Source organism: Choloepus didactylus, chromosome 6, assembly GCF_015220235.1.
Source record: "Choloepus didactylus isolate mChoDid1 chromosome 6, mChoDid1.pri, whole genome shotgun sequence".
NCBI lineage: Eukaryota > Metazoa > Chordata > Mammalia > Pilosa > Megalonychidae > Choloepus > Choloepus didactylus.
In genome coordinates, this window is record NC_051312.1 from 11,074,630 (window position 1) to 11,102,448 (window position 27,819).

General features: G+C 62.5%; 2 protein-coding genes across 8 annotated transcripts; one reads left to right on the plus strand and one right to left on the minus strand.

The window, feature by feature from the left end:
- The first annotated feature begins 589 nt into the window (after positions 1-589).
- On the plus strand, positions 590-9,549 carry BAD (BCL2 associated agonist of cell death). Of its 3 annotated transcripts, none has more exons than XM_037838166.1 (4): positions 590-721; positions 1,061-1,246; positions 8,286-8,479; positions 9,066-9,549. In XM_037838166.1, the coding sequence occupies exons 2-4, from the start codon at positions 1,069-1,071 to the stop codon at positions 9,189-9,191; spliced, it is 498 nt and encodes a 165-aa protein (XP_037694094.1). In that variant the 5' UTR covers positions 590-721; positions 1,061-1,068; the 3' UTR covers positions 9,192-9,549. The 3 variants fall into 3 exon arrangements, with proteins under 3 accessions (XP_037694094.1, XP_037694093.1, XP_037694095.1); XM_037838165.1 differs by lacking the exon at positions 590-721 and adding an exon at positions 733-797; XM_037838167.1 differs by lacking the exon at positions 590-721 and adding an exon at positions 845-977.
- Positions 9,550-10,020: 471 nt separating this feature from the next.
- Positions 10,021-26,755, minus strand: PLCB3 (phospholipase C beta 3). Of its 5 annotated transcripts, none has more exons than XM_037838143.1 (32): positions 26,591-26,755; positions 23,920-23,997; positions 23,595-23,663; positions 23,361-23,501; positions 23,060-23,139; positions 22,926-22,979; positions 22,738-22,813; positions 22,520-22,620; positions 21,780-21,946; positions 21,554-21,700; positions 20,216-20,456; positions 20,030-20,114; positions 19,747-19,936; positions 18,750-18,937; positions 17,623-17,719; positions 17,455-17,539; positions 16,974-17,098; positions 16,519-16,673; positions 16,262-16,423; positions 15,702-15,801; positions 15,509-15,613; positions 15,203-15,294; positions 13,962-14,115; positions 13,837-13,872; positions 13,519-13,705; positions 13,111-13,264; positions 12,941-13,017; positions 12,741-12,830; positions 12,593-12,650; positions 12,185-12,271; positions 11,874-12,093; positions 10,021-10,916 (listed from the first exon to the last, which is right to left on the minus strand). In XM_037838143.1, exons 1-31 carry the CDS (start codon positions 26,687-26,689, stop codon positions 11,890-11,892), a joined length of 3,684 nt encoding a protein of 1,227 aa, XP_037694071.1. In that variant the 5' UTR covers positions 26,690-26,755; the 3' UTR covers positions 10,021-10,916; positions 11,874-11,889. The 5 variants fall into 5 exon arrangements, 4 of the variants coding, with proteins under 4 accessions (XP_037694071.1, XP_037694070.1, XP_037694069.1 ...); XM_037838142.1 differs by having other exon boundaries at positions 11,847-12,093; XM_037838141.1 differs by having other exon boundaries at positions 10,021-12,093.
- Positions 26,756-27,819: the final 1,064 nt, after the last annotated feature.

The window sequence follows — 27,819 nt, forward strand, 5'->3', positions numbered from 1 at the left end:
CCTTAACCCGCGGGGCCCCGAAGTCCCCGGGCAGCGCGCGCGCGCGGCCCCTCCGCGGCTTCGGCTCACCTGGCCCGACGCCAGCGCACCGCCCTCGCGAGCCCCAGGGTTCACCCTCACAGGGGCCCCCGTCCCTTCTCCCGCGCTTGGGCGGCCATCCTTGCCAGGGCGGAGGCTCCCTCTTATCTCGAGCGCGCGGGAGATAGCGCCGGGAGCGGTGCTCCGCTGCGGGCGGCGCAAGGTTTCCACGTTGGGGAGGAGGAGGAGGGAGCGGGACTCCCGCCCGGGTCACCCGGTCCACACGGAGCAGCCGACGGCTGGACATCAATTACGGCCTCGCCCGGTGCTTTCGCGCACAGTGATCACCACTCGGTGTACAGTTTTCCCTGGCTGCTGAGGGAGGTGCCATTATCCCCCATTCATAGGGGTGGAAACAGGCCCAGAGGGGCTGAAGGACTTGTCAGCAGAAGCAGGTCTCCAGGCTCCAAATGGGGACTCCAGAGAATCCCTCCCCTGCTCCCACACACACGCCCCAGGCGTGAGGAAGCCGGGAGCAGAGCATCCAGGGACGAGCCGGGAACCGAAGAGGAAGGCGACCGGCGACAGGCGAGGGGCAGGTCGGGCGGTGGGGCGGGGCCGCACATGGCCCCGCCTCGCGGCCGGCCCGAATGACCTTACCGAAGCTGATTGGGCTCGGTCGGTGACAGTTCCCGTTGCCCAGGTAACTAGGGCCGGGCGCCCTGAGTATTGTAGGGAGGCGGCGGGCCCTGGTCAGAGGCCTCGAGATCGGGCTTGGGGTGAGACCTGTGGGCCGTCACCTGGCCAGGACGGTTGGGGCCGGGGCGGGAGCTGCCCCACAGCCCCAGGGCCGGGAGGGTAGAGTTAGGTCCCAAGTGGACAGGCTGAGCTCCTGGTCGGACCAGACTCGGAGGATAGATGGGGGCCAGGAAGGCAGGCCGGGCCTGGGGGTTCCAGAGGTAGGGAGGGAGCCTGGGGGACCTGCCCCCACCTCCAGTGACCTCCGGCTGTGCCCTGACTACCCACTGTCTTGTCTCCACAGCCCGGAGCATGTTCCAGATCCCAGAGTTTGAGCGGGAAGACTGTAGCCCGGCAGAGAGGGGCCTGGGCCCCAAACCCACAGGGGACCAGCCACCAGGCCTCCACAGGCACCACCACACAGCCGCAGGCCGCCTGGGAGACGTCTGTCATCAGGAGGGGCAGCCAGCTACCTGCAGCCCCCATGGAGGTAGGCACCCCCTTCAGCTACCTGGCTTCCGGTCCACCTTCCCTCCTGCCCTGTACCCCCCTGCTCCCCAGCCGCACCCACACTCACTGGATGGCTTTGGATAAGTGCATAACCTTTCTAAGCCTCGGTTTCCTCTTCTGTAAAAGACAGTCTTCACCATTGTAGGGCTGTTATGTATGAGCAGTGATAGGTAGGAAGTGCTTAATTTTATAGTGCTGGTGCATCGTAGCTGCTCATAAAAACGTAGTTGTTATTATAGGGCCAGGACAAATCAGAGGAGCAGGCAGGTAGGAAAGGGAAATGACTTGCCTAAGGCCACACTTGCCTGGTGATTCCTTTGGTAGGAGGTGGGGCTGGGAGAGTCCTTGGTGCCCTGCCCCAGGCTGCATGCTTTCCCTGGGACTGGGCTTTCCAGCTGCCCCGTGGCTCCTGCCCACACCGGGCTATCCTGCACAGTTGCAAGGGGCAGGGGACCCCACGTGGCAGACAGCCCTCCCAGGCAGTGGGCCTGTGGAGGGGTGAGAAAGATACTGGCTAAAGCAGCCCCCCAGCCTGGGTGTCTGTGTAACCACCAAGGCCCACTGCCGAGATGGAAACATGGGGACATTTCTCAGTAGTGGACATTTCTTTGATGCTCCGCCCAGACCTAGGTCCTTGCCCTAGAACAATCCCAGAGACCTTCGGGAAACAAAAACCATATCCGGGCACTTGCCGGCTGAAGCCCCTTCCCGATTTTTTTCAGGAACATGAAACTTATGAGGCCTCTGTCCCCTGCGCCCCCCATCACTTGGGCATACACTCTTGTCACACTGAGCTCCATGGGCTTTCTTTTACTTCCAGATCTTTGCATTTATTGTTTTTCTGCCCTCAATGGTTTCCCCATACACCTCGCTACCCTTCCCCATCCTTTGGAACCCCAGCAGCGCTTACTTCCTTCACATATTGAGTGCTTAACGTGTGCCATGCACTATCCCAGTTGCTGGGGGTACATCTGGGAGCAAAAGATGTAAAAATCTTGGTCTTGCAGAGCTCACATTTCTAGTGGTATGGGGGGAGAAGACCATAAACAAACAAGCAAGCCATCAGAGGGAATTACAGAACGTGGTAGAAGCTCATATTACTGTTGGGGGTGAAGGATGCTGCAGAGTAAAGAACTTGGAGCCCTGGGGGGTGGGGGTCGGCCCAGCAAGAAGAACCTCGGAGCTGTCCCGTGAGGATACCTGTGGGAATACTGTTCCAGGTGGAGGGAACAGCACATGCTAATGCCCTGGGGGCAAGGTAGTGACTGCATTTCCCGGGCTAGTGTGGCCAGCGGGGAGAGTTAGGGGAAGAAAATTTGACCACGAGGGCAAAGAGTTAATGGAGGGGCGGAGGCAGCCTGGGCCGGCCCGGGAGGCCACTGGAAGGGCTCTGGCTTTTGCATTGAGTGAAAACACTGGAGGTCCTTGAGCAGAGGGGACCTGAGGGGATTGGGGCATTATGATCCCTAGGGTCCCCATGTTGAGATTAGACTGTAAGGGGCAAAAACTGAAGCAGGGAGCCTGGAGTAGAGGCCGTCACAATAATTCAGACAGAAGAGGGTGACTTGGGCAGCGGAGGTGACAGCGGAGGTGGTGAGAAGGAGCGGACTCTGGGTCTGTTGGAAGTGCAGAGGTGGTGGGATTTGCTGGTGCAATGGACGTGGGTTGAGAAGGAGGAGTCAAGGGGGACCCCAAGGGATTTGGCCTGAGCCCCTGGAAGGATGGAATAGCCCTTTACTGAGGTGGCAGGGTGAGGGGTGGAGCGGGGTCAGGAGCCCAGTTTGGGCCGTGTCAGGTTAGAAGCACCTTTTAGACATCCAGGTGGGGCCTTTTACGGCGGCAGAGAGCCAGTTGGGGTCTATAAATGTGGGAGCTGTCAGGTTTCCACGCACGCAAGGCCCAGAGCCTGGAGATCACCAAGGCATCGGGTAGTCAGAAGAGAAGAGGACCCAGGGCATGTGCCAAGGAATCAGTGAAGGAGCCTGGGAAGGAGCAGGCAGGGAGATGGGGAGGAAGCCAAGAGAGGTGCTCTGGGAGGGCCGGCTGGTGGGGACCGAGAGTGACCAACAGGGGCCATGGGGGCCTGGACCGGGGCACTGTCGGTCGGGAGGCTGCAGCGGGTAGAGGTGATGAGCCAGAAACGAGGCAGAAAGGGGAGCCCACACTTGGCAGCTGAGAAGCAAAGGAATGGGTGGCAGCCGTTGGTGGCAGGAGGGACCCGAAAGGGTTTTATTTGTTTTTTAAGATAGAAAAAGAAAACAGCAGGTTTATAGGCTGATAGGAGGAACCCAGGAGGGAAGGGAAACTGGCTGGAGAGGCAGCACTGAGTAGGAGAGGGACGGGGTCTGGTGCCCGGGGAAGGGGCTGCGCCGCTCCACCCGAGGCAGCAGGGGCAGGAAGGGTGTAGACAGCCCCTCTCTAAGAGGCGGGGGGCGGCCCAAGGGTGGTACGATGTAGAAACTTGTAGAAGTTTCTCTTGTGAGTTCTTCCAGTTTTCTGTGAAAGGAAGCCAGGTCATCGGCCTGGGGGTTGGATGGAGGGGATGGCTCGGGGTCGAGAGGAGAGAGGGGCTGGTCTGAAGTGGCTGTCAGGGAGCAGGAGTGTGGAGGCGGTGGTGGGCCACGTGAAGGTGTGATCGGGTTTTAAAGTGAAACCGGGAGGCCTGGCTGAGCTCTTCTCCCACCATGAGGGCCATCGGGGCGTGGGAGCTGCTGCTAACAGGGCTGGGTTTGTCCCCGGAGGCCAGGGGCCGCGGCTTGAGGGGGGTCTGCAAGGGAGGACTGGGTGTGGGGTGTAAGGTGGCCGTGCGGGGAGGAGGGCCCAAGGAGTGTGGCCAGTGAGCAGGGGTCAGCCCTGGGGAGTCACAACATCCTTGGATCAGGTCCTGGGGGGGGGGGTGGGCTGGACAGGTAGGAGGTGGCGGGTGGCCAAGGATGGACGACAGAGGGTTGCTGGTGTCAGCTCTGACCAGGTCTTGGTTATGCCCATGGGAGTCTGAGGGGAGGGGAGGGACAGGGTCACGGGAGAAGGAGGGGGCAGGGAACAGAGAGGCTGGGAGGTCGGAGGGACCATTTATGGATACATTGAAATCCTCCCGTGCTCTTACAGCCCCAGCCCGCAGCCCAGTGTCTGGGACGGGCCAGGGGCCTGGTGAGCCCCAGTGGGCGCACAGAGGGAGCTAAGGAAGGGAGGCCATGCAGTGGGCGAAGCAGGCCAGTGTGAGCCTCTGAAAGCCAGACTGCCAGGGTTCAAACCCGCAGCTCTACCCTTCATTAGCTGGCTGCGCGTCAGCAGGTGACTTAACTCACCCTAGGCTTAGTTTTCTCATCTGTAAAATGGGAATAGAACTAGTTCCATCACACAGGGTTGTGGCAAGGATCTGATGGTTTAGTGTAGAAAAAATGCTTAAAGCAGTGCCGGCAGAGGAAGGACTTTGTCTTGCCCTGCTTACTATTACTGTGCCTGTTGTTACTGTCACTGTGAGTTGGCCCAGGCTCTGAGCACATCTGGGGGTGAGCTCATTCTCGGGGGCTCCCATCCCTTCACACTTCCTGGGCACCTACAATGCACCACAGAGATGAGTGCCACCAGTGTACCCCTGAGGGCGGGCAAGTGAGAGCAGAACCAAAATGGGAGGGCCTTGAGGTCACGCCAAGGAGTTTGGACTTTACCTTACAGGCAATGGGGAGCTATTGAAAGCTCTGGAGAACAAACAGCGTGGGGATTTAGAGCGGGGGTCGACCAACCTCTGCCACGGGCTCAATCCCTGTGATTTTGTGCAGCCCATGAGCTAAGCATGGTTTTTACATCTTTAAATGGTTGAGAAACATCAAAAGAAGAATCATGTTTTGTGACACGTGAAAATTATGTGACATTTGTGTTTCGGTGTGTTATCTAGAAACAAGGTTTCAGTGGTGCATGGCCAAGCTCACTGCTGGCATGCTGTTCAGGGCTGCTTTCACACCCTGACCATGAAGTTGAGTAGTTGCAACAGAGCCCACAAAGCCTAATATTTACTATCTGGCCCTTTACCAAAATGTTTGCCAGCCCCTGCCGAGTGTTTTCTCAACACTCTGTAGAGTGTTCTCTGGCTTTATCAGCCCCTGAGCGAGGTCGGGTTTGCTCTTTGGGCTGAGCAGCTTTTGCACTCCAAATGGCTTTAGGACCCACAGGGAGTCAGGGCCAAGGGGACAGGCCATTGCCAGGTTCTGCCTGCTCCGGGCTGGCAGCGTGAGTGCATACGTGTGTGGACGTGTGTGTGTGTGTGTGGTTGAAGATACAGAAGGTAAAGAAATTTGCCAACGCTAGCACAGACAAGTGGTAGAGGCAAGATCCGACCCCCACCCTGTCTGATGATGAAGTTTCATTGCCTTGAATTTCCTAGAACACAGCTGTTTTAATGAAACAGTGTGCAAGGTTGCCCTCACCCCACCCACTTACTAGGAAGCCCAGTGGGTAAAGAGCGGGAGATGCATTGCTGGGGGTTGTGGCATAGCCAGCCATAGGCTCTGCCCACCCCCCATGTCCCACCCCTCTAAACCAGGTACTGGAGAGGATGGTGTGAGCAGGCAGGCCTGGGTGCCTACACAGGCTCTTGCCCTGAGTGGGGTGGAGGAGTGGATTCAGGTGGGTCCCCTTCCCGCAGATTTTTTCCGGTAAATAGAAGGACACTTTAAAAAAAAGCTCAGCTTACACAAATGGGTGCCATCTTGACGGTGGCCAGATTGGCATGGCTAACTGCCCCCCCATCCCATAGGGCAGGCTCCTGGTAGAGCTGGCACCAGCAGAAGGCCCAGGGGGTCCTTCTTCAACCTAGGCCCCTAAGGTGGCCCCACTGGGGCTGGGGGAAGCCTGGGGCATGAGAGTTAAGTACACAGCCCCTGGAGCCACACTGGTTGAGCTCAGTTCCTGGCTGTGCCACCTACTAGCTGAGTGGCCTTGGGCAAGTCACTTACCCTCTCTGTGCCTTAGTTTCCTCTTCTGTAAAATGCAAACAAGAAGAGTCACCTCCCTCCTAGGGTCTGGTGAGGACTAAATGAACATGTGAAGCACTTCCAAGGTGGTTCTGGGTCCTGGGCAAGGGGACAGCTGCCAGGCACTCACCTTCCCTGACTCTTGGGCCTTGCTTCTGTCAAGTGTGAAGCTGTGTGGATTCTCAGGGCTCTCAGAGGAGAGTAGCAGCTGACTTTTCCCGAGCATTTACACGGCCAGGTGGGTGTGCCAGCTGCATGACCTCAGGCAAGTTCCTACCTGCTCACAGCCTCTGTTTCCCCCTCTGTCACATGAGGAGAACTGGGTGTTTACCTCCCTGGGAAGCTGGGAGCCTTCAGGATGAGAAAGGGGCAGGACAGGGCGCTCTCCTTGTCTCATTTGTTGTCAGAGATCTTGGGAGTCAGGGACTGCTCCCATTTCATGAAGGAGGACATTGAGACCCAAGGGGTCGGGGAACCAGGCCAAGGTCACACAGTAGGAATGTGGTCAAGCTGGGGCCTCCCAGCTACTGGCTCTGCTGTCTGAGCCCCATGGACCTGGCATGCTCTGGTCTGAGCAGGGGTCTTTCTGTTCTGGGTCTCTTCCAGCCCCCATTCCCAATCCTGACTCCCTAGTCGAATCAGCTATTTCCCACCACCAGCTTGCTCCTTGCAGGCCTTGAGGTCCTCACCTGACCTTTGACCTGATCTTGGGGAGGCTCAGGATGGCCACGTGCTCCGACTGCATCCTCTTAGCCTAGGCCTGCCTGGGTCCAGCCCCCCTCGTTCCCTTCCTGCCCTTCTCAGCATCACATCTGGGGCTGAGACCCTTGGAGACCCGGCACCCCGCGAGCTGAGCTGCAGGGCTCTGCTGAAGGTCCTTTGGGGGAGGATGGGATACTCTGTTATCCCCCAGCTTCAAAATTTGACCGAATCTTACATCCTCCAGACAGCCTTCCCTGACAGACGCGCCATGCCATGAACACTAAGCATGTTCCCCTGCGCCTGCTTAGCTCCGGGTTTTTGGCTCCTGGGAGTGGTTCTAAGTCTTTGTTGGCCTGGAGCCGGGGGTGGCGGTGGCAGGGGCATAGGGGATGATACACTGTGCCCAGGTCAGAGCCGCCAACCTCAGTAGAGGCTCCTCTTTGAATAGTAACCCAGAGTGCACTTTCACTTTACAAAGCACTTTCACTCTTTATTTTATGGAACGTTACCATATAAAGGTGAAGAGACAGACTCAGAATGTCCAAGGGTAAAGGGTGAGCAAGGGAAGAGGTATAGCTCACTGGACTCTGGATTCTAACCTCTCGGGATTTCTAGCCGCAGGACGTCACAGCTGTGTGACCCTGGGTGAGTTCTTTACCTCTCTGAGCCTCTGTCTCCTCATCTGTAGAGGATGGTTAGGAGGCTCTGAGGGCCCAGTACACGGTGAGTGCTCCATAGATGTGACCTAAAAGTTCTGGACCTTTTCTCCCAGATGGGTGCTGTGGGCGGGAGTTGTGCAGACAGGCGGCTGACAGTCCTTGTTCTCCAGAGGCCCAAAGTCTTGTGAAGGTGACAACAGTGGGAAAAATGTGGCCCCTGCAGGTCAGCTGCTGAGCAGGAGCCGCCCCTCCATACTCCCATGGATCGGTTCACTCTGCTGTGGACTGGATGTGATGGAAGAACTACCAACCACGGGCGTTGTTGGGAGGCCCCAGGAAGATCTGGCCAAAATAATAATCATCATAGCTATGTTTTATGCCCTTACTCTGTGCCCTGCACGGGGGAAGGCCATTTTATACACTTAGTGCCTTGCCCACTATTGGCGCTCAATAAAGATGTGTGGGCTGATTAAGAAGTTACTCGAATCTTCACAAAAGCCCCATCAGCCAGCTAGCTATTGACCTCGATTTACCTCTGAAGGAACCGGGGCTACGAGTTCTGCGGGTTCTGTGCACCCCACTGCGGCGTTAGCGGCCGCAGCGCTGGGGGTGAGGGTTCTCGCCAAGCTGGGGCGCAGAGGAGTCGAGACTGCCATCGCCCGTGACTCCGTGATCCTCTCCGCAGGCGCTGGGGCTGGGGAGTCCCGGAGTCGCCACAGCTCGTATCCCGCGAGGTCCGAGGAGGATGAAGGGATGGAGGACGGGGAGCCCAGCCCCTTCCGGGGCCGCTCGCTCTCGGCGCCCCCCAACCTCTGGGCTGCACAGCGCTATGGCCGCGAGCTCCGGCGGATGAGCGACGAGTTCGAGGTCTCCTTCAAGGTGAGCCCCGTCCCCCGACGTATAGGGATCGCCAGTCGCAGACCCCCTCCCACTGGCCTAGCCCTTCTCGAGTCCCACGGCATGATGGGATCTGTAGTACAGCCTTCCTACCCAGGCCTCTCCCGAGCGCATGCCGGGATCTGTAGTCCAGGTCCCAGGAACCAAAGCGCCGCGGGCCCCGCCTTTCCTTCAAAGCTTCCTGGGTTCCCCCAAATCCTCGGAGTAGGAGGCATGCTGCTTCCGGCCGGCCCCTTTTGGATATCTGAGTTCTTTGGTTCCACCTTCGGAACCACTTTGAAGGCCTTAATTGCGGTCCCAGCTTCCGGGTGGTAGATCTCTGGCTCTGGCGCTATTAAATGGCGTCCTAGGCGCGTAACCCATCCCGCTCCCTTCACAGAGTTTTTGGACTCTGTGGTGCCAGCCCCCATTCCCAAGGGCCCAGGAGTTCCCAGTGCCGTTCTGACTACCCTGCACAAGGCATCCTGGGAGCTGGGATCGCAGAAGTCGGATTCCGGAAGTGGGAGGGGGGCCAACTCTAGACGTTCCAGCGAGCTAACGCATTTAACCCTTTCCTCCTATCCCGAAGGGACTTCCTCGCCCGAAGAGCGCGGGCACAGCGACGCAGATGCGGCAAAGCCCCAGCTGGACACGCGTCATCCAATCCTGGTGGGATCGGAACTTGGGGAGAGGCGGCTCCGCCCCCTCCCAGTGACCGTCCGTCCCGCTGTGGCGGCGGCCATCTTGGGTGCGGGCGGAAGTCTTCCACAGGTCTTAAGTAAAAAGGGGATCACCTCTGTCCCTGAGGGCGGCGGTCCCACCCCAAGCCCGAGTCCCTTCCGGTGTGTGCGTGAGCCACGGAGGGTTCGACTCCATCGGAAGTTCTGAAGATCTTCCGCCCACAGCCGCCGGAAGTGGCCCCTTGGCCCCTCCCACCAGTCAGGCGCCTGCGCCAAATTGCGAGTCGGGATTAACCATTTCTTCGCCAGAATCCTCTGCTCCCCGGTAACGCTGCGGACCGACGCTCGCCGTTAAATGTGCGAATAAAGCCCGCGTCTGTGCCGCCGAGTCTCCTCCGTCTGTCCCTTGGTGCCTCGCGGGCGGGGGTAGTGACAGCGTTTCCAAAGGTGACCACGGGGGAAACAGGCTCTTCTCGAGTGACTTGTCCAGGGACCGGGACCAGGGAGGGGTCGAGGCAGGCAGAGCCACCGCCCCTTGGCCGCCGGGAGGCGGGGCGCGGCCGGGCTCCCGTGACCTCCGGGTCCTTATCTCTAATATGGTAATTGGCAACCGCAGCCCGGTCGGCTGCCGGAATTCCGCGCTCTGCCAGCCGTGCCGCGGCCCCCCAAGGACGGTCATTTGTCCCTATTTAGGTCAGGCCTTGTGAGCAGCAACTGTGTGGCCGGCCCAGGGCCAGCGCTGCTGGGGAACAGGCAGGAGGCGCGGGGGGGCAGACGCGTGCGGAAGGCCGAGACCCGCGAGCACAGGGGCCACTGGGGAACTGGGGCGGAAGCGTCTCGAGGACTCAGGACCAGAGCTCGGAACTCATTTCCAGAAAGATTTATTGGCGCCCCCTCTAGATCAGGCCGGTGCAGTACCGGGTGAACAGAAATGAATCATGCCCCAGCCCCTGCTGTGGTTTCCTGTCCAGGGGACAGCCCGCCTCTCAGAATGGTGCTGCCGCCCCCCAGCAGAGTACTCTGCAGGGGGACCCAGAACCGGGGTGAGGGCGGCTCCCTCCCGCAGGAGGAAGTAAAGGAGAGCTTCCAGAGAGGGTGGGTCAGATCTAGAAGTCAAAACTACAGATGGGTGAAGTGTGGGGCCAGAGGAGGATGGGGGTAGTGGCAGGGACAGGCTCTTGCCGGGGCCCCAGTGTCACATCCGGGAATCCAGATTTTGGCCTAGTCTTTGAGGCTCCTAGAACTGACATGATCAAGTGGTATCCTTTTAACTAGAGGCAAACTGGGAAGACAGCAGTTGGCAGCAGAGGAGCCTGGCCAGAGGCTACAGGCAAGTGGGCAGACTTTGGGATAGGACAGGCCCCCTGTCTCCGGCTGCCCCATCCCATCTGTTTGCCTCAGGCTGCAGCAAAAACAAAGGACAGAAAACACTTAGTTGACAGGAGATAAGTTCCAGATAAGAGGCTGTCTTCCTCTGGAGGAGGGAGGCCGGCAGCCCGGAAGCGCCAGGAAGCTGGGAGAGGCCTTGAAGAAGTGGCAGCCTGACCCTGCCGCAGCACCCGGCCGCACCCTCGCTGCGGGCTCCTGCCACTCCACGCTGTTCCCGTGGCGGGGGCGGGACACAGGGGGCAAGTCCTCCAGGCCGGCCGCAGACAGCATGCTGTGGAGAGTCCAGGTCCACCCTGAGCCTCCAGGTCAGCACGTCTTGACTTAGCTGTGGCCTGGAACACACGACTTCCGCTCTGAGCCTGTTTCCTCATCTGTAAAACAGGTATAATATCTCCTTCACAGGGACGAGAGGGACGCTGGGTCCCCAGGCCCCTGCCAGTGCCTGTGACGTCAGCTCCCCTTTTCCCAGGGGTCACAGCCAGGCCCACTTCCCACCCACAGCTGAGAGCCTGGGTCCCTGGTGCTGGGCAGCTTCTGAGCCGCCCACTCCACTCCCCCCACCTCCAGCCAGTCCATCCCCCAAGCAGAATCCACGGCCCGTGTGGGGCCCGAGCCGGCCTGGCGGAAGATGCTGGGCTCTTGGTCCTATCAGGCAGCAGGAAGGGAGGAGGGGGCAGGGAAAGCTTCCTGGACAGAGGCCTGAGCCTCTGGGAAGGGCAACGGGTGGAAACGGGCAAAGGTGGCAGGCAGGGGGGTCTCTGGGAGGATTTGCAGGCCCTGGGCAAGGAAGCCTGAAGATACAGACACTACCCCTTCCCTGGGGACCTGACCACAACCCCACCAAATGCCCATGAACCCATTTTATAGAGGAGGAACCTCAGCCCCCCAAGAGCCACATCTACACTCCAGAGTCCTCTCCAGCCCTGCCCCACCCCAAACCACACTGCACACGGGGGTCCCTGAAAGCCATTTTTATTCATGTAAAAAAAAAAAATCCCCAAGAATAGAGAAAGTGACCCCTACTTCCCAAAGCTCAAAGATCCCCACCCAGTGTGCCCGGAGGAGGTGGGGGTAGACAGCTGCCTCTCTGGGCGGGGGTGCCACGCCCCTGGCCCAGGCCCTCTGGCCTGAGGTGACCCAGCACCTTCCCTAGGACTGAGGGCAGAAAGCAGGGTCCGGGGACCGACAGGGGCCTAGGAGGGCAAAAGGAGTTAGGGTGGGGTACTCACCCCAGGTTTAAAAAAATAAAATTTCTAAAGATTCAAAAGTTAAAAAAAGAAATTAGTGTCTTAGCCTCCTGCCTTCCTCCTGGTGCCCGCCCTGGCAACCTCTTGCCCAGCCAGCTCAGAGCTGCGTGTTCTCCTCCTGGCTCTCCGAGTCAGCGCCGGACAGGTGCCCGCTGCTCCCAGGTGCATGACCGTTGCTGGCACAGGCCACCCGGGGCCCGTCCCCCAGCCCCTCTGGCGTCTCGCCCAGCAGGCTGCAGCGGATCTCCTGGGGCAGCCTCGCCCGCTGCTCCTGACACTCCTGGACCAGCTTGGCCAGCAGCTGCAGGAGGAAGTTGGGTGTCACGGCCGAGGCCAGGCCGCCCAGCACCGCCTGCTTGCCGCTCACCTCCCAGGGTCACCCACGGCCTCACCTTGGGTTCCTCTTCTGCCAGCTGCTGTAGGACCTGCTGCTGTCCAGCCACAAGGCGGTCATGTCGCTGCTTCTGGGCCTCCTCCAGCTGCGGGGGAGGGCAAGGGCTCAGTGGAGGGGTCCTGGGGGCTCCAGCGGGCACGGATGTCAGGCAAGCCAAGGATCTCAGGGTTCTGAGATGGCCCATAGACTCTGAGGCCATGGGGCTTTGTTGCAGACAGTTGGCTTTGGATGTGATGTGGGACCCGAGGGGAGGTTGTGGGGACCCACAGGGAAGGGCCCTAGAAGCCCCTCTAGGGCAAAAACTGAGTCTTGTCCAACATGGCACCAGGCCAGGTACTGAGGAGATGGGTATCTGATGAATGAGGGAAGAGGGGTGGGGCCGGGGTGGCATGTGTGCCCCACTTACCCGGCGGATGGAGTTGACCGACTCCGTGATGTGCCGACGGTTGATCTCTGTCAGTTCCCTGCACGGGAGCCAGGCAGGATGGGCTCAGGGCCGGGCCCCAGCCCCGCCTCCCCAGCCCCCAAATGGCTCCCGGCCCCAATGCCCTTACGCTTCCTTCTTATGCTTCTCCCTTGTTTTGGCCTCCGAGATACTGTTGTGGCGCTTCCTGTCCAGGATCTTCTGCAGCTCCTTCTTCTCCCTGGAGGAGCCGGTGGGGGGACAGGGGGTGTCAGGGGCAGAAACAGAGGCTCTGCCCTCCTCTTGACACCAAGGAGCCCCCACCCCCTGCATATGAGCTCCTGCTTGCACCTCTCATTTGTCTCCTTCAGCCTCTTGGTCTGAGTGGTGTGTGCCTCCAGGACAATCTCCCTGAGCCGGTGCTGAGCCTGTAGATGTAGGTGGCCGGCAGGTGACACAGGGCCCATGACACGTCTCCCAGGAGGTGCACCCTCCACCCCCACCACCACTGGCCTCCTTACCTGTTTCAGGTGCTCCAGCCTCCGCTCGGCCTCTGTGTCCACCTGGGCCTCCCGCAGCTCCAGCAGACTCTGCAACTGTTGCTTCTGGAAATCTTGATACCGCTTTTCTTCCTCTTCCTCCCCCTTGTCTTCCTCCATGTCAGCGGCCCCACCCCTGGGGGGAGAGCCCCTCTAGGTGAGGCTTGGGCGGGTCCCAGGGACCTCAGCTGATGGGACCCCATTTGGCCAACAGTCTCTTGAAACAGGTGCTCCTTGTGGGGGCTCCCCCCTTTACTCCCTGCACCCCACCCTCCTCCCTGGGGGTCAAGGAGCAGCCCCTGATCTTCCCTCCGTGCCCACCTAGCGCAGAACCCATGAGGCACACTCCCGCCACACTCACACAACCACATGCATGTGCAGGCCACTCACGGGACAGCTGACCGGCGCCTGCCCTCGGCCCGGGCCTGGGCCAGGCTGTCGAGCAAGCGGCGGGTGAGGGCCACCGCTTTCCGCTGATGCTTCTTGCGCAGCTCCCGCAGGTCTCGCTCCTGCCGGCTCTGAAGCTTCGCCAGCACCTTGTGGCCTTGGAGCTCATCCAGTGGGGTCGGGACCACCTCTGGGACGGGCAGAACAGAGGTGAGTGGTGGGGGCGGCTGGGCCAGGCAGGCCCACCCGGAGAGCAGCCCCGCCCCCTGCGGCGCCCCGCCCCTGTGGTGCCCCGCCCCCAGAGCAGGCCCCGCCCCCTACCTGAGAGGATGCTGGCGATGAGATCGTCCCGCTGTCCTGGGGGGCAGAGGCAGCAGGACTGAGAGGCTGAAGGACGGGCAGGGAGCCGCTCCCTCAGCCCACCCCAGGCCCAGGCTGCCCCTTACCTGGGCTGCTGAGGGACGGGCTGCTGGAGGAGGGGGTAGGACCTAGGGGCCGGCGGGGAGAGGTATCCAGTGGGCTGGGTGTGGGGCTTGGGGACAGCTGGGACCCCAGATGCTGAGACTGGGCCTCCTGGGATGTCTCTGGGCCAGCCTGGGCCTTGGGGGAAAAGGTGGAATGTTCTTTCCAGAAATGTTCTTCTCTCTGGGCCCTTCTGTCCTTCACAACCCCCCGGGGCTCCCCCACCGTCACGTCTCAGCCTCCCTTGGCCCGTCCACCTGCTGAACCCCTCGTGTGGAAGGTGGGGCTGTTTGCACAACTACATGTGAAATAAGGGATGAAACAAGCATTTTTAAATTTTTCCTTACGGGGTGCGGAGGAGATCATCTGAGATTGTGTCTCTAGGATGCCAGGCCAATTGAATAGGCCCTGGAACTTCCAGATTGTTCTGGAAAGTCCTGGCCCAGCCGCAGTTTCCTCCCCTTTCCATGTCCCTCCACCCTTGCCCACAGTTGCCCGTCTTCCTCCTTCTTAGCTCTTGATTAAATCAACGAAGGAAATGACCACAGAGTGGGCACCAGCCTTTCCCGCTAACAGCTCCAAGAGGCTCTAATTGCAGCCATCTCTTCCCTGCCCGCCGCAGGCCCCGCGGGAGCTGGGTCTAGATGTGCGGGCAAGCCCCGGCTCCTGGCCCCTCCCCACGTAAGCCACTGCCCTCCTCGTGGCTCCCAGGACCCCGTGTTTTGAAGCATCTGTGGCTTCAAGCTGCCCTGGTGAAGCAGCTGGAAGCCTGCCCTCCTGGCTCCGACCTCTCAGAGGCTACAACCCCGCTTGGAGCTGGAGGAATTCCAGTCCGGGCCTGACCTCACACGCAAGGAGGGGGTGATTTCCATCTTACCCCTTAAAACCAGAGAGTAACTGAAGGCCACTGAGCCTACTGAGAGAGAGACCAGTAGTCCCTGCCTGGTGCATGCGACAAAGTCAGGGGCCTGAGCCAGGCCCTTTGGAGCTGAGACCCCCAGGCTGGGAGTTGGGATGGGCCTGTGTGGGCTGTGGGTGTGGGAAGGCTGCAGGGCCTTTTCCACCTGGGGCTGGGCATGACGGGGGGCAGCAGATGGGGCCCAGAGGTCAGCCCTCACCTCCCCACTCACACCCACAGCAGGCCTGTCGGCTGGACCCCAGGGTCAAGGTGAGTCTGAGCCCTGCCCACCTCCCAAGGCTGGCCCCCAGCCCCGCCCTGGCTCACCTCACTCTCCCCAATGAGGGCAGCCAGTTGCTTGGCCCTCTGGTCCATCAGGCTGACATGCTTGATGGGGTTGATCAGGGCTTCTGCATAGTCTGGGGTGGGGGGCAGAGGGCAAGGGTTGCAGAGACAGAGCCCCCCAGGGCCATAGCTTGTCTGCCAGCTCAGCTCAGGTCTCGTCGAGGGACTGCAGGCGCATCTCTGCTCCAAGGTCTGTTCGCCATCCCGAGGTAGGGCCCTCCAGCCCAGCCACCCCCGGACCCCGACACCACCCCCCGCCCGCCCCGGCCCGCCCCATGCCCAGCTCACCCTGGTGGTCATCGGGGATGTAGTCGGAGGCTTCCGTGTAGATGAGCAGGGCCGGCAGGCACAGCGGCTGGTTGGCCTCATTCCGCAGGCAGACATAGTGGTACCCTGGGTTGGCGGGAGGGCGAGGTGGGCCAGGCCGGGGTCTTCACACCCACGGCCCCCCAGGGCAGCCCAGAGCCCCCCAGAGCCTCACCTGAGCGGATGGCAGAGACAGGCAGGACCCGGTGCCCTACGAATTTGCCGCCCTCCTCAAAGGCTGCGATGCGGAGTGACGCCAACGTGGGCAGCACCACCTGTGGGCCCAAGCCAGTGTTGAGCCCAGGAGCTGACCCCCAGTCTCTGCGGCCCGGCCCGACAGATGACCAGCCCTGACCCCAGAGGCCAGGCGGGCAGAGCCTCAGGGCCCCACCCCAGGCCCATGGCGAGGCAGAGCTGGCCGTGGCCAGCTTAGAAGCTGGAGGGAGCCGTGAGTCGAGAGCAAGGCCCAGTCCGTTTGGGACCATGGGAGGCAGGAGAGAGCTCGGCCTGGGGCTGGGAACTCAGGTGAGTCCTTCCTGCCTCTGAGATGGGGCGGGCTGAGCCCATTCCCGGCAGGGGCTCCAGGACTTTCCATGCTCCCCTCCTGGTCACCTGGCCAGGGCCTGGGGTGGGGCGTGGAGGTGCATGGACCCACCCTGAGGCCCCTCAGCACCCTCCAGTCTCTGACCCCGACCTCCACCTGCACGCCCAGGGTGGGTGCGGGGCCAGGCTCACCTTGGGGAAGTCGAAGGGATCCTCATCCCACACGGGGTTGAACGAGTTGCCCTGCGAGGTCCGCGTGCGGTACTTGCGCCGCGTGTCCACGGGGAGGCCAAACATATCCACCTCCACGTAGATGCCCACCTTCCTGTCGGACAGGAACTGCCCCGAGATCACCTGGGGGTGGGGAGGGGTGGGCCACGGGGGCTGAGGCGGCTGCCGAGGGGCCTGCGCCCTGGGACGCCCCTCCCCTGAGCCCTCCCAGGCCCCACCTTGACCCTCAAGGCGTTGGCCACGATGCCGTCCACGATGACCTCGGTGAAGGGGTCAAAGGACTTGTCTGCCCGCCGCATGAACTCAGGCTTGAGCAGGTACCCGCTGCGCCCGTTGTACTCGAACACACCTGCGTTGAGCTGCATCGGCACATCTGGGGCGACACGGGGAGGGCAGGGGTCAGCAGGTCAAACGAGGACAGAGGGCAGGCAGGACAGTAGCACGTAGAGGTGGGCCCAGGACCACAAGGGGTCAAGTGCAGGGGTCCCAGGCCCAGAGGCAGGGGGGGAGCAGACGGCATCCCAGGTCGGAGTTGGGGTTTGCCAAGGTCTGGGTTGTTTGGGGATCTGGGATTAGATAGGGTCAGAGGTCCATTCGAGCAAAATTAGCAGGGTAGTGGGTCAAAGTCAGGTAGGGGGTCAGAGGTCAAGGGTCGAGGCCGGCCAGTGCTCACCCAGGGTCTGGAAGTTGAGCGCAACGAGCTGGCAGCCCACGTTCCAGAAGAGCTGGGGCATGTAGTTGGATGAGTCCACGCGGGTGCCCTTGGGGTAGATGCGGCTCAGCTGCTGCTTGTTGTATCTGAGGTTGGCATTCAGGGGCCACTCGGGTGCAGGTGCCAGCCCACCCCGGTCGAACTCCGCCTCCTACCTTGAGCCCGGCATTCGAGGCCCATCCTCTGCTCCTGCCAACCCCACAAGTCCCCCTTTCTGGCCTTGGCTCGTGCTGTCCCTTCCGCCTCTCGCTTCTCGGCCTCACCTCTGTGCTGTCTCCCAGGCGCCAGGCCCACCCAGCCAGCACCGAAAGGCCAAACCCCAGACCCAGGCGCTGCAGGGCTAGGGCCCTGTGGAGGCAGCATGGCGGCATCAGAGCAGCTGTGCCCGGCCAAGCCCCTCCCCACGGGCTCCCGCACGTGCCCCAGCAGCCCCGAAGGATACTCTACAAACTCCATGGGGCTCTTGGTCAGTTGCTCCAGGGCCTTGGTCTCCACGAAGGATGACATCTCGAAGCATTTGTTCCTCTCTGCAGGGCGGGTGGGCGGGTGTCAGGCCCGGCAGGGCGGGGTGAGGCCGGCTCCCACCCCCTCTGCCCCCCACCCCACTCACTTCGAGCAGCCTCGAAGGACTTGAACTTCACAGGCTCAGTATAGTTGACAAGCGTCGACATTTCCTCAGTGGCATTGACCTCACTGCTGGCGGTGCCCTGTGGCCCCCAAACCCAGGGTCAGCGGGGCCATGACCCCCAGCCAACAGCTGGAAGTTCCCCCACCCACGGAGGCCCAGGTCCTGGGCGCTGGGTCCCAGTATCGCCCCCTCCTCATCCGTCCTGCCCAGGGGCCCTTGCTCCAGCTCCAGCCCTCTGACCCAGCCTCATGTCCCCAGTGAGGCCAACCTTCCAGAAGAGGCCGTCTGCGCTGCAGCCACGCCACCCAACCCCTGCCCCATCCCCATCGGTCCTGGGCCCCGTGCCCTGGCAGCCTTCTCCCGGGGGGCCTCACCGCCAGGCCCTGACCCCACCCTCCTGCTTTGCCTCCCTCCTCCCCCCTGATCCTCAGAAGCTGGAACTCCTCACCCAAGCCTGGGGGTTCACTGTCTCAAGTGCAAAAAGCCTCAAATTTCCATCCCCAGCCATTATTTCCAGCCACTACCTCGCCATCTCTTCTCGGGTGGCTCCCAAGAGTTCAGTGTTGAGCTCCGGCCACCCTGCCCTCACCCTCACCCACTCCGGGCCCCTCGCCAATCCGACCTCACACGACAGCCAGATGGACCTTTTCTAAAGGCAGGTCGGATGCTGTCACCTCCACTCCCCAGAATGCAGCCCTCCCCCTGACGCCACCCCCTCACCTTGCACTGCCCCCTCCTCCTGTACAGGCTCTGGCCCTGCCACGGGGCCTTGGCATGTGCCGTTCCCGTATCCTCAGGTCTGCCTGCCCACCTCCCTGTCCAGGTAAGATCCCCCTCCCCCAATTCTGCACCCTCACTCACCCCTCCCCGGCACACATCACAAACGTAATTTTACACTTGCTCCCAAGCCTGTTTATTTAAAATCAGCAGACACACACACAAACACACACACACACACGCACTCAACTCCAGGAGGACAGGGATAATGCCTGTCTGGCTCCGGGCCACCCCATCACCCAGTGCTGTGCCTGGTGCACTGCAGACGTTCAGGAAATGCTCAGGGAATGAACACATGCCCCCTGCCCGCCCCCCCTGCCTGTGGGCCTGACCTCATCCGTGGTTGACTTTTTGGGGTCCTGTTCCTCCTCTTCCTCGTCTTCCTCCTCATCCTCGGGGTTGGCAGGCCCAAGCACATCGGGGCCCCCACCCAGAGACTTCCGAGGCTCCAGGGCAGCCTTCTCGGGCCCCGCCTCCTCCCCATTGCTCAGGCCTGGGCAGCTGTCTGAGCTGGGGGACCCTGCAGAGGAAGGGGCCACAGGGGTCAGGGGTCAGGGTCACATACAGATGATCAAGAAGCCAGGTGGGGCTGTGACCAGGGTGTGTGCAGCTGACTCAGGGGGAAATCAAGGGGGACCTTCCAGGCAGTCTGGCCTGGGGAGAGGGTAAAGGTCAAGGGTCAGATGGTATTAAGCCCAGTGGTAGCTCAGAGGTCATATGTCAAGGGTCAGCATCGGGAGTTGTCGGAGGCAGGTGGGGTGGCTCAGAGGGGTACAACAGCTTCACCCAATGGGGTACAGGTCAGAGGTCAGTCAGAGCCACACCCGAGAGGGCTGTGGGGAGTGGTCAGGGTGAGAGGCCACTGTGCCCAGCTGGGTACCCCTGAGATCCCTCATTTTACTGAAGTGAGAGGTCAAGGGTTGGCTGACGTTATGACCAGTTGGGTGGGTAGACTCAGTGGGAGTCACAGAACAGGGGTCAGAGATCTGAGGGTTGTACCCTCACTGAGGTCAGAGGTCAGAATTCAGAGCCATCACCTGAGGGGTCAGGAGTTGAGTGGAGCCAAATCCAAGTGTGTGTAGCTTGGTAAGGTGAGTGCCTGGGGTCGGGGGTCAGAGGTCCCACACCCAGCTGAGGGGAGGTGAGAGGCTCGGTGAGGAGGGGTCAGGAGTTGGGAGCAGATGGTGCGTCCCCAAGGAGAGACCAGTTCAGTGAGGCCAAGAGGTTGGGGCCTGGGGTGGGACGGTGCCAAGCCCGGTGGACACGGGGTGGGTCTGAGGCAGGAGGCCAGGGTCGGGATGGGGGTCACAGGTCGGGCCAGGGTCATACCGAGCTGGGGCGAGGAGGGCTCGGTGGTGGCGGCGGAGCTCTCGCTCAGTGCTGAATTGCTGTGCTCCAGCGGCCGCTTGCGCACCGAGCTGTCAGGGACACCGGTGCTGGGCCGGTGCCGCTTCTTGTTCTTCACCAGGATGCGGCCCATCAGGTCCTGGGGGCTGGGCAGGGGGACGCCCGGGGCCAGCTGGCGGGGGGGGGGGTGGCACGGGCAGGTCAGGGCCTGCCAAGGTGCCCTCGCCCCCCAGCACACACCCGGCCAGGCCCCAAGCGCCCATACTGGGTACTTGTCCAGCGGGTCGATGAGCAGCGCGTCCCCAAAGATGGAGCGGCAGTACTCGGCCATCTTGGCCTGCTGCTTCGCCCTGTGGGGCCAAGGTCAGAGGTCAGAGGTTCCTGGGGCAGGTCAGTGGCAACTCCCAGGGTCGGCAGTCACGGGAGCAGCGTCGCTCAGGGGCCCACTCACGAGTCCACGTGGTTCTCGAAGGAGAGGATGACGGGGTAGGGGGAGGTCTTGAAGGCGGACTCGGCGATGGCCTCGAGCACATCCCGCAGAGGCACCTCGGTGGTCATGGTGAAGCCGTGGGTGATGAAGGGCTCCTCCTCGGGCGGCCGGCCCTTCCACACATCCAGCTCCACGCAGCGGCAGCCCCACAGCAGCACCTGCCGGTATATCTCCACCGAGGAGGTCCCGGCCAGCTGCCCCGCTGGGGGCCAGGCTCTGTCACCACGGCTGCCCGGCCCCACGGCTCTCCCTCTCCCCACGGCCGCACTGAGCCAGGCCATGCTGGGGACACAGCAGCCCATGGCACATCCCAGGCCCGCTCTCACCAGCACCCCAATCGTGCCTTAATTATTTGTGGAACAAGCACCAACCCCCAAAAGCCCACAGGACAGGGCCCAGCCCCCCCACCCCATTCAGCCCCTGGCACTCACTCCAAGCTGGGGTCTTTCTCCCAGGTTGGTCCCTCCTCCGGGGCTTACCCTCTCCCAGGTAAACACACCCACCTCCTGCCTGAACCCTGGGAGTCGTCCCTGACACCCCCACTTCCTTACAACCCTCACAGCCCCTCACTTCTCTTCACCCCCTCTGCCACCCCACTGGGGCCCCAGAACAGTTCTCCATCACCTTAGGGACCGCAGGCCCCTCTCTGTTGCCAATCCAGTCTCCACACAGTACCTCGGATCCTCCTTCTAGAGACATCTAGGGTCTCAACACCCGCCCGCCACTCACCATCCCCCAAAGCCTTTCCCTCCCACTTAGGATGAACCCAGATTCCTTCTGTGCCCCCTGACCCAACCCTGCCTTCCTCTCGGGCCCCCCTCACCATGCACCTGTCCATGCCCCACCCGCCGCCCCACCTCCCCGGCTCCCCTTCTGTTTCCTGAAAGCGCCAACGGTCTCCTCTCCAGGCCTGCGCCCAGGCTGTGCCCTCTCGTGCCAGGCTCAGCCCTTCCCTGACACCCCGAGGCCCCCCTCACCATGCACCTGTCCATGCCCCACCCGCCACCCCACCTCCCCGGCTCCCCTTCTGTTTCCTGAAAGTGCCAACGGTCTCCTCTCCAGGCCTGCGCCCAGGCTGTGCCCTCTCATGCCAGGCTCAGCCCTTCCCTGACACCCCGAGACCCTCCCGTGCAGACAGGCCCAGCTCCCCCAGGGGCCGGCTGGCTGTTCCCTGCCTGCCTCCCCAGCATGGGCAGACAGATGAGTGCCTGAGCTGAAACAACAGCGCCCCAGGAGGGAGGCAGTGGCGGGTCCGGGAGTCAGAGGCCACGGGGGCAGGGGGACGGGCGGCCAGCTCACCGGTGAGATAGGTGTTGTGCGAGGAGTTGATGAAGTAGGCACTCAGCGGCTGCGTCATGTCCGCACTCAGGTCCAGGGCCTCCAGGGGCAGGATGCAGTTCTCCTCCCCACCCAGGTAGCGGCTGAAGCCGTCCAGGGACATCTGGTCTGGGAGCGGCATGGGGTCAGCGGGGTCAGCAGGCCCCCCAGCGTCCTCTCCCACCACCCGGCAGCCCCAGGGCCTCACCTCGCTCCAGGAACTGCTGGTTGGGCTCGTACTTCTCGATGAGCTGCCGGGCCTGGGAGGGCCGCAGGGGCGGGTACAGCACCTCGTTGAGCCTCGGGTCGCGTTGCTTCTGGTTGATAAAGTCCATGAGCTGCTCCAGCGTCAGGTAAGGCTTGCCCTTGGCGCCTCTGGAGGGGGAGCGGGCAGAGGGGGGCAAGCCGGATCAGGCTGGAGCCTCACAAGCCCCCCACTCCAAGCACTCACCCTGGGAGACCCAGGGCCCACTGATTGACTGGGACCCTCGGCAAGTCGCTGCACCCTCTGGGCCTCAGTTTCCCCATCCGCACTCCCGACCACTTGGCGTTGGCGAGGCGGCAGATGAACAGGAAAGACAAGGGGTTTAGGAGCTGTCAAGTACTTGGCCTACCGCTCCCTGCCTCTAGACCGCAGACCCCAAATCCAGGGCCAGCTCCAGCCCTCACCCACTGGGTGAGCCCATGTGTGTTCACATCCACAAAGTGGGCTGATTCAAGCCGTTTTGGCAAAATGTCAGCACAGAGCTGTCCCACTAACAGAGCAGCTAGAAAGACAAGTTCTCCACCTGTCCCATCCCAGCGCTCGGGGACTCGACCCGACAGCTCCCCTTCTGCTCGCTGAGCTAGAAGGAACACTGCGCAGAGGCGGGGTGGGAGCACAGGGGCTGGGAGGGGGCCCCAGCCCGGGGCGGGGGGAGCGAAGCCCCAGAGCCCAGCCCTGCTCACATCTCCAGCAGGATCTTGTCAATGTCCGGCCGCAGACACAGCTTGTTCAGAAACCGCTCAAAGATCTCCAAGGAAAACTCGTCAGGCCGGATGGACTCACTCTGGGGGCCGAGGAGCACAGCGTGAGAACCTGGGGGGTAGCCAGCCCCCGAAGAGTAGGCCCCCCCACCATGACACCCCTGGCAGCCCTCCCCTGCCCCGACCCCCACCCCACACACCCGATTGAACTTGAGGCCACAGGACTCCAGCGCGGTCTCTACCCGCTTCTTGTCAGCCGAGAACATCTTTAGGATGCTGAAGCAGGTAGAGGGATCAGGCTCTGGGGTGAGGTTAGCGTGGGGGCGGGGGGCAAAGGTCACCAAGGTCAGGGCAGAAGGGAGGACGCCGAGGGGAGAGGGCTGCTCACTTCTTGACTGGGATCCGCCCGTCCTGATTCACTTGCAGCTTCAGCTTCGTGTATCTGGGGAGGGAGGTGGAGGGGTCACACCCTGGGGCCGGCCACCAGACCCCCCTGACACCCCCCAGTGGCCCAGGGCTCACGCTTTGCGTAAGAAGGTGTTCCGGGAGGCATTCTGAGCCAGGATGTTCATAGCCAGCTTGAACAGCTCCTCGGTCCAGACCTGGGGGGTGAGCAGAAGATGGGGCACGGTGAGCAGGGAACAGGGGTCTGGTCCAACCCCAGCCCAGAACCCGCCTGGCACACAGCAAGGGCTTAAACATCATTCTTCCAGAGGACAATTATAAATACAGTCAGAGTATACACCAGGCACTTGATAAGTGATAGCAAACTAAGCAAACGAGTCGGTGACGGCCCGGGGCCCTCCCTTCAATTCCAGCCCACCTTGGCCGTGTCATCCTGCACGGCCATGAAGTTCAAGAATGTTGTGTTCACTGGGTCTGGCCCGGCCACCACCGTCATCAGCTTCTCCTCCAGCCGGGCGTCGGGGCCCCCAAAGCCCAGCACCTCCCGGATTTTGGGGTCCTGAAGAGGTGAGATCCAAGGCTGAGGTGGGGTCCCCTAGCCCTCCACCCACAGCCTCACCCTCATCCTTCATCCCGGGCACCCATCTCTCACCTTGGGCAGGCGGGCGTAGCGGCCCGTCCGTGTGTCCCTGATGGAACTGATGTCCAGCGTGTCCACCTCCTGGGGAAACCAGATGCTGGGGTGGGGCTGAGGGACTGCAGGGAGAGAGCAGGGGGCCCCCGAGCTCCACACCCCGGCCAGGGAGTGGCCACCCCCGGGCGGTAGCCCCAGCCTCGGCCCCCACCCTTAGCACTTCCTGTCCAGGGAGCCAGGGGAGAGGTCAGCCGGCAGCTGGGCCCCAGCCCCGTGGGTGGGTGGGAGACAACCCTGGGGGTCTGGGGCAGGGGCCAGAGGCCGGAGCCAGCCCCGTCCTCACCATGTTGGGTCCTGTCCAGTACAGGAAGAAGCCATTGGGGTCCACGCGCAGGGTCACCAGGTTCCGACTGGAAGCCTCCTGGGGATGGGAAGGGACAGCAGCGGTACCAGTGAGAGGGGGCTGAGGGCCTCGGCTGCCCGTGGGCTGCGGCTCAGGTTTGGCCCCTGGGCCCCCTCCAGCCGTCCACCCCACTGTTCCTGCCAGGGAACTAAGACAAAGCCTCTTCCAGCCCCCAGGTCCTCCCTGGGTCCTGACATCCCTCGGGATAAAACCAAGGTTCTCAGTGTGACCTCTGGGGCCCCACATCACAGTCTCAAGGCCCCTCCCGGCTCACCCCTTGCCCTCGGAAACTACCCTTTCCCCACCTCCCAGTTTTTGCCTTGTGTTCCCTTCACTGGGACATCCTTTCTTTCCTTCTCTACCCGTGGAATCTGACCCACCTCCTTGCAGAGGCCTACCCTGACCCCCCACCCGGGACTCAGTTTCCCCAAAGGTCCAAGAGCTCCTTGATGGAGTCCCCCACATCCCCCTTAATTCAGCCCATTCTGGAGGGTTTATGGGATGAAAGCAGAAGAGTCAGACGTTTCACCTGCGGTCCTTCAGCGTCCCACCCGTTATACCTGCCTCACAGTCCGTTCAGCCCATCCTGCACCCCACAGGGTCCTCGCAACCTCCCGGCTCATCCCCTCAGAAGGGGCTCACCCAGCTCCCAGGACCAGACAGTGAACTCTGTCCTCCCTGGAGCAGCCCTGCGGCTGGTGGGGACAGGGAAGGGCACACTGGCCCCATTTTCTGGGGAGGGCCCAGTCCCTGGCAAGCTCCCAGGGCCACCCTGTGCCGCTCAGGGACATTGGCCAAAGGGGATGGCATCAAGGGCCTGGGCTCAGCCAGTGGTCACAGGTAGAAGTCTCCTGCCAGGCTCCTCCGGCCAGAAGAGGGCCCCACCTCACCCTGGCTGCCACCCCCAAGCGGCTGCTCACTGCCTGGTGGGTAATTACGTTATTGTCCGTACAGCAGCAACAGCTGCAGCTCCCGCTGCCCTACTGCGTGCCAAATACCCATGAGCTCAGTCCTCTAACAACCCCGGGAGGTACGTGTCATTGTTACTTCCATTTTACGGAAGAGGAAACTGAGGCACAGGGAGGCTAAACCGCTTGCCAAGGTCAGGCAGAGGAGTCAGGATTTGCATGCAGCCAGTATGGCTCCAGAGTCCCCTGGCCTGGGCAGCAGGGGACCAGGACCCAGCCAGGCACTCAGCTCCGGCCTCAGCCACAGTCCCATTGAGGGGCCTGGGATAAGTCTCCATTTTCCGGACCTCAGTTTCCCCTTCTGGAGACTAGGGCTGGCATCAGCCCCACCCATCTCAGGCCTTGCTTACAATGGACAGGAGGTTGTTCTAGGGGCAGAGGGGACAGCAGGCCCTAGAACCTCTGGGGTGTTGGCCTCCCCACCTCAGGGAGCTGACACCCAGCCCCAGCCCCACTCCAGGATTCCCAACCCTGCCCTGGGGCTGAGTCCCCCACCCCAAAGAGTATAGGGAGGGGGGAGTCCTGTGGGCACTGCCCCCCCCTGCCCCGTGCCTTCCCCTGCCCCTCCCCAGGGTCATAGCCCTCAGAGGCAGCCCAGGGCCCCTGCTCTCCAGCTCCAAGCCCTTGTCAGCACCCCCACCCCACCCCTTAGGGCCCTCTCCCGGTTCCCACTTCCTTATTTGGGTTTATCACACTGGAAGGAAAAGGAGAAACTTTTCCCTTCGGTGTGGCCTGGGGGGAGGGGTCTCCCAGGCTCCTGGGGCACCCAGGCACCCCTCCGAGGCACACCTGCTGCCTCAGGCCACGCCCCCGGCCCCTCCCCCCAGCTCCCACGCCTACCCGCCCCACCCAGCCGGAAAGGAGCCCAGAGTCTTCCAGGCCTCTGGCCTGACTGGGAAGGAGCTGGGAGGAAGCTCAGGGGAAGGAGGGGCAGGGAGGGGGAGGCAGAGAAGTGGCGGGGTTGGGGGCGCAGGATGGGAAGCACCCCGACAGGGCAGGGAGAATGGAGAGCCAGAATTATGGAGGTTCAAAGTCCCCATGCCAAGGAGTGGGGAGCAAAGTTCCCCAGGGGAGGAGGAACTTGGGGGGGCAAAGTCTCCATCAGGGGGTGACTTGGTGCTCCCACCTGAGCAGGAAACTGGCTGGGATCCAGAAGCCGGGCAAACGGGGTGCCCGGCAGAATTAGGAGAGAAAGCGATGAATGGAAGAGGAAGCCTCCAGCTAGGGCACTGGGGAGAGTAAGGTCCCAGCAGCACCCCCCAGAATGGGGGTGCCAGGAGCCAGACCGGATGCCAGACAGGGACTACAGTGCCGGCAAGGGGTCTGGGGATCGGGCCAGGATGGGGCGAACCAGAATTAGCCTAGCAGGGAGGGGTGGGAGGGACGAGTAAAAAGGGGGCCGCCGTTTATTGGGGTTCAAAGTCTCCACACCAACGAGTGGGGAGCCAGTCTTCCAGAGTTTAAGGACTTCGCGGGGGGTGGGGGACCAAGGCTTCACTACGGGGACAAGTCGGGACTCAAGTTTCCGGAGCGCAGCCGAACTGGGAAGGGGTGGGGGGGGGGCTGCGCTCAGCCTGGGGTGGGGGTCCCCGGCGTGTGGCCGAGCTTTGGAGAGGGGGTCCCGGGACTGCCCCGGCGCTTACCTCGTCCCATTTGATGAACTTACTCCCGCGCCGCAGGGTCTCCACCACGGTGGGCGGCTCCAGCTGCAGCGCGTGGACGCCGGGCCTGGCGCCCGCCATGGCCGGGCCGGGGCTGGGGCGGGGACCGACGGCGCCGCTGCTCCCTCCGCGCGGCTTCCGCGCCGCCCGCCCGCCAGTCTGTCCCGGACCGACCGGAGTCGGCGGGGCCGGGGCGGGGCGGGCCGGGGGCGGGGCCGGAGCGGAGCCGCCCCCTCCCACCGGCGTCGGGCCCGCCCGCCCCGCGTCGGCGCCCCCTGGCGGCCGGGGCGGCGACTGCAGCCGCGAAAGGGCCTGGGGCGAGGCATTCCTGGCCCGGGGTGGGAGAGGCGGGGGACTGCTGGGGGCGTCCGCTGGGGAAAGCGGGTGTAGACCGCGCTGCTGAAGACGAGGCGCGGTCTGCCCGCTAAGCTTTCTAAGCCTCGGGGCGGGGCTGCTACTAGAGGTCGAGATTTGGGGCCCGGGGGCGCACAGCCCTGCCTCCCCCAGCCCCCCACTCCTGCGGCACATGGCAGAGTGCAGGAAAGCCACTCCCGCCCCCCTCCCTGCCCTCCCTTCGCCTCGCCCCCTCCCGCCGCGCGCGGGCCCCCCTCCCTGGGAGCACTTAGCCGGCTAATGGGCCTTCCGCCGCCGGCGCCCCGCACCCCACCTTGGTCCTGGGAGGCCCGGGGACCCAGGCGTCCTGGCCTTCCAGAGCGCACCCCCGAATCTGCCTCTTCTCATGCCCCAGACCCCTCCTGGCCTAACCTGCAGCCCGTCCCTGTGGACCCACTGGACGCAAACTGCGAAGAGGGACCGGGTTGTGTGCCCAGAGGGGTCAGACGCCTCCTGGATGTCCCCGAACGAGGGGGTGGGAGGGTTGAGGAGGGGCTTGCTCGCAGGTGCCCTGAAATCTGTGATCCAGGGATGGGAGGAGGGGAAGGAGCCTGGGCACAGGCATAGGGCGGGGGCTGCCACCCCTCCTGCAGGGCTTGGCTGGGGGGGCTCCTGCCTCAGGGCCCCTGTGGGAGCCCCCCCAATACAGAGGCAGTAGCAGCAGCAGGTTTAAAGTAGAACTCATCCAGAGGGGCCAGCCAAGTCACCTAGAAACCCAGAAAGAGATGGAGCTGGTTCGAGGGGGTGGGGGTGGGGGTCAGTCAGGGAAGAGCAGGCTGTGCAGGCCCCTTTGCCTGAGGCTCTGGGGGACCCCTAGG

Coding starts and splice junctions, on each gene's coding strand:
- BAD (XM_037838166.1), top strand. CDS start 1,069: ATGTTCCAGATCCCAGAGTTTGAGCGGGAAGACTGTAGCCCGGCAGAG. Junction 1,247..8,285: donor TACCTGCAGCCCCCATGGAG/GTAGGCACCCCC, acceptor TCCTCTCCGCAG/GCGCTGGGGCTGGGGAGTCC. Junction 8,480..9,065: donor AGTTCGAGGTCTCCTTCAAG/GTGAGCCCCGTC, acceptor CCTATCCCGAAG/GGACTTCCTCGCCCGAAGAG.
- PLCB3 (XM_037838143.1), bottom strand. CDS start 26,689: ATGGCGGGCGCCAGGCCCGGCGTCCACGCGCTGCAGCTGGAGCCGCCC. Junction 22,980..23,059: donor AACACCTTCTTACGCAAAGC/GTGAGCCCTGGG, acceptor CTCCCTCCCCAG/ATACACGAAGCTGAAGCTGC. Junction 21,701..21,779: donor CCAGCAGTTCCTGGAGCGAG/GTGAGGCCCTGG, acceptor TGCCGCTCCCAG/ACCAGATGTCCCTGGACGGC.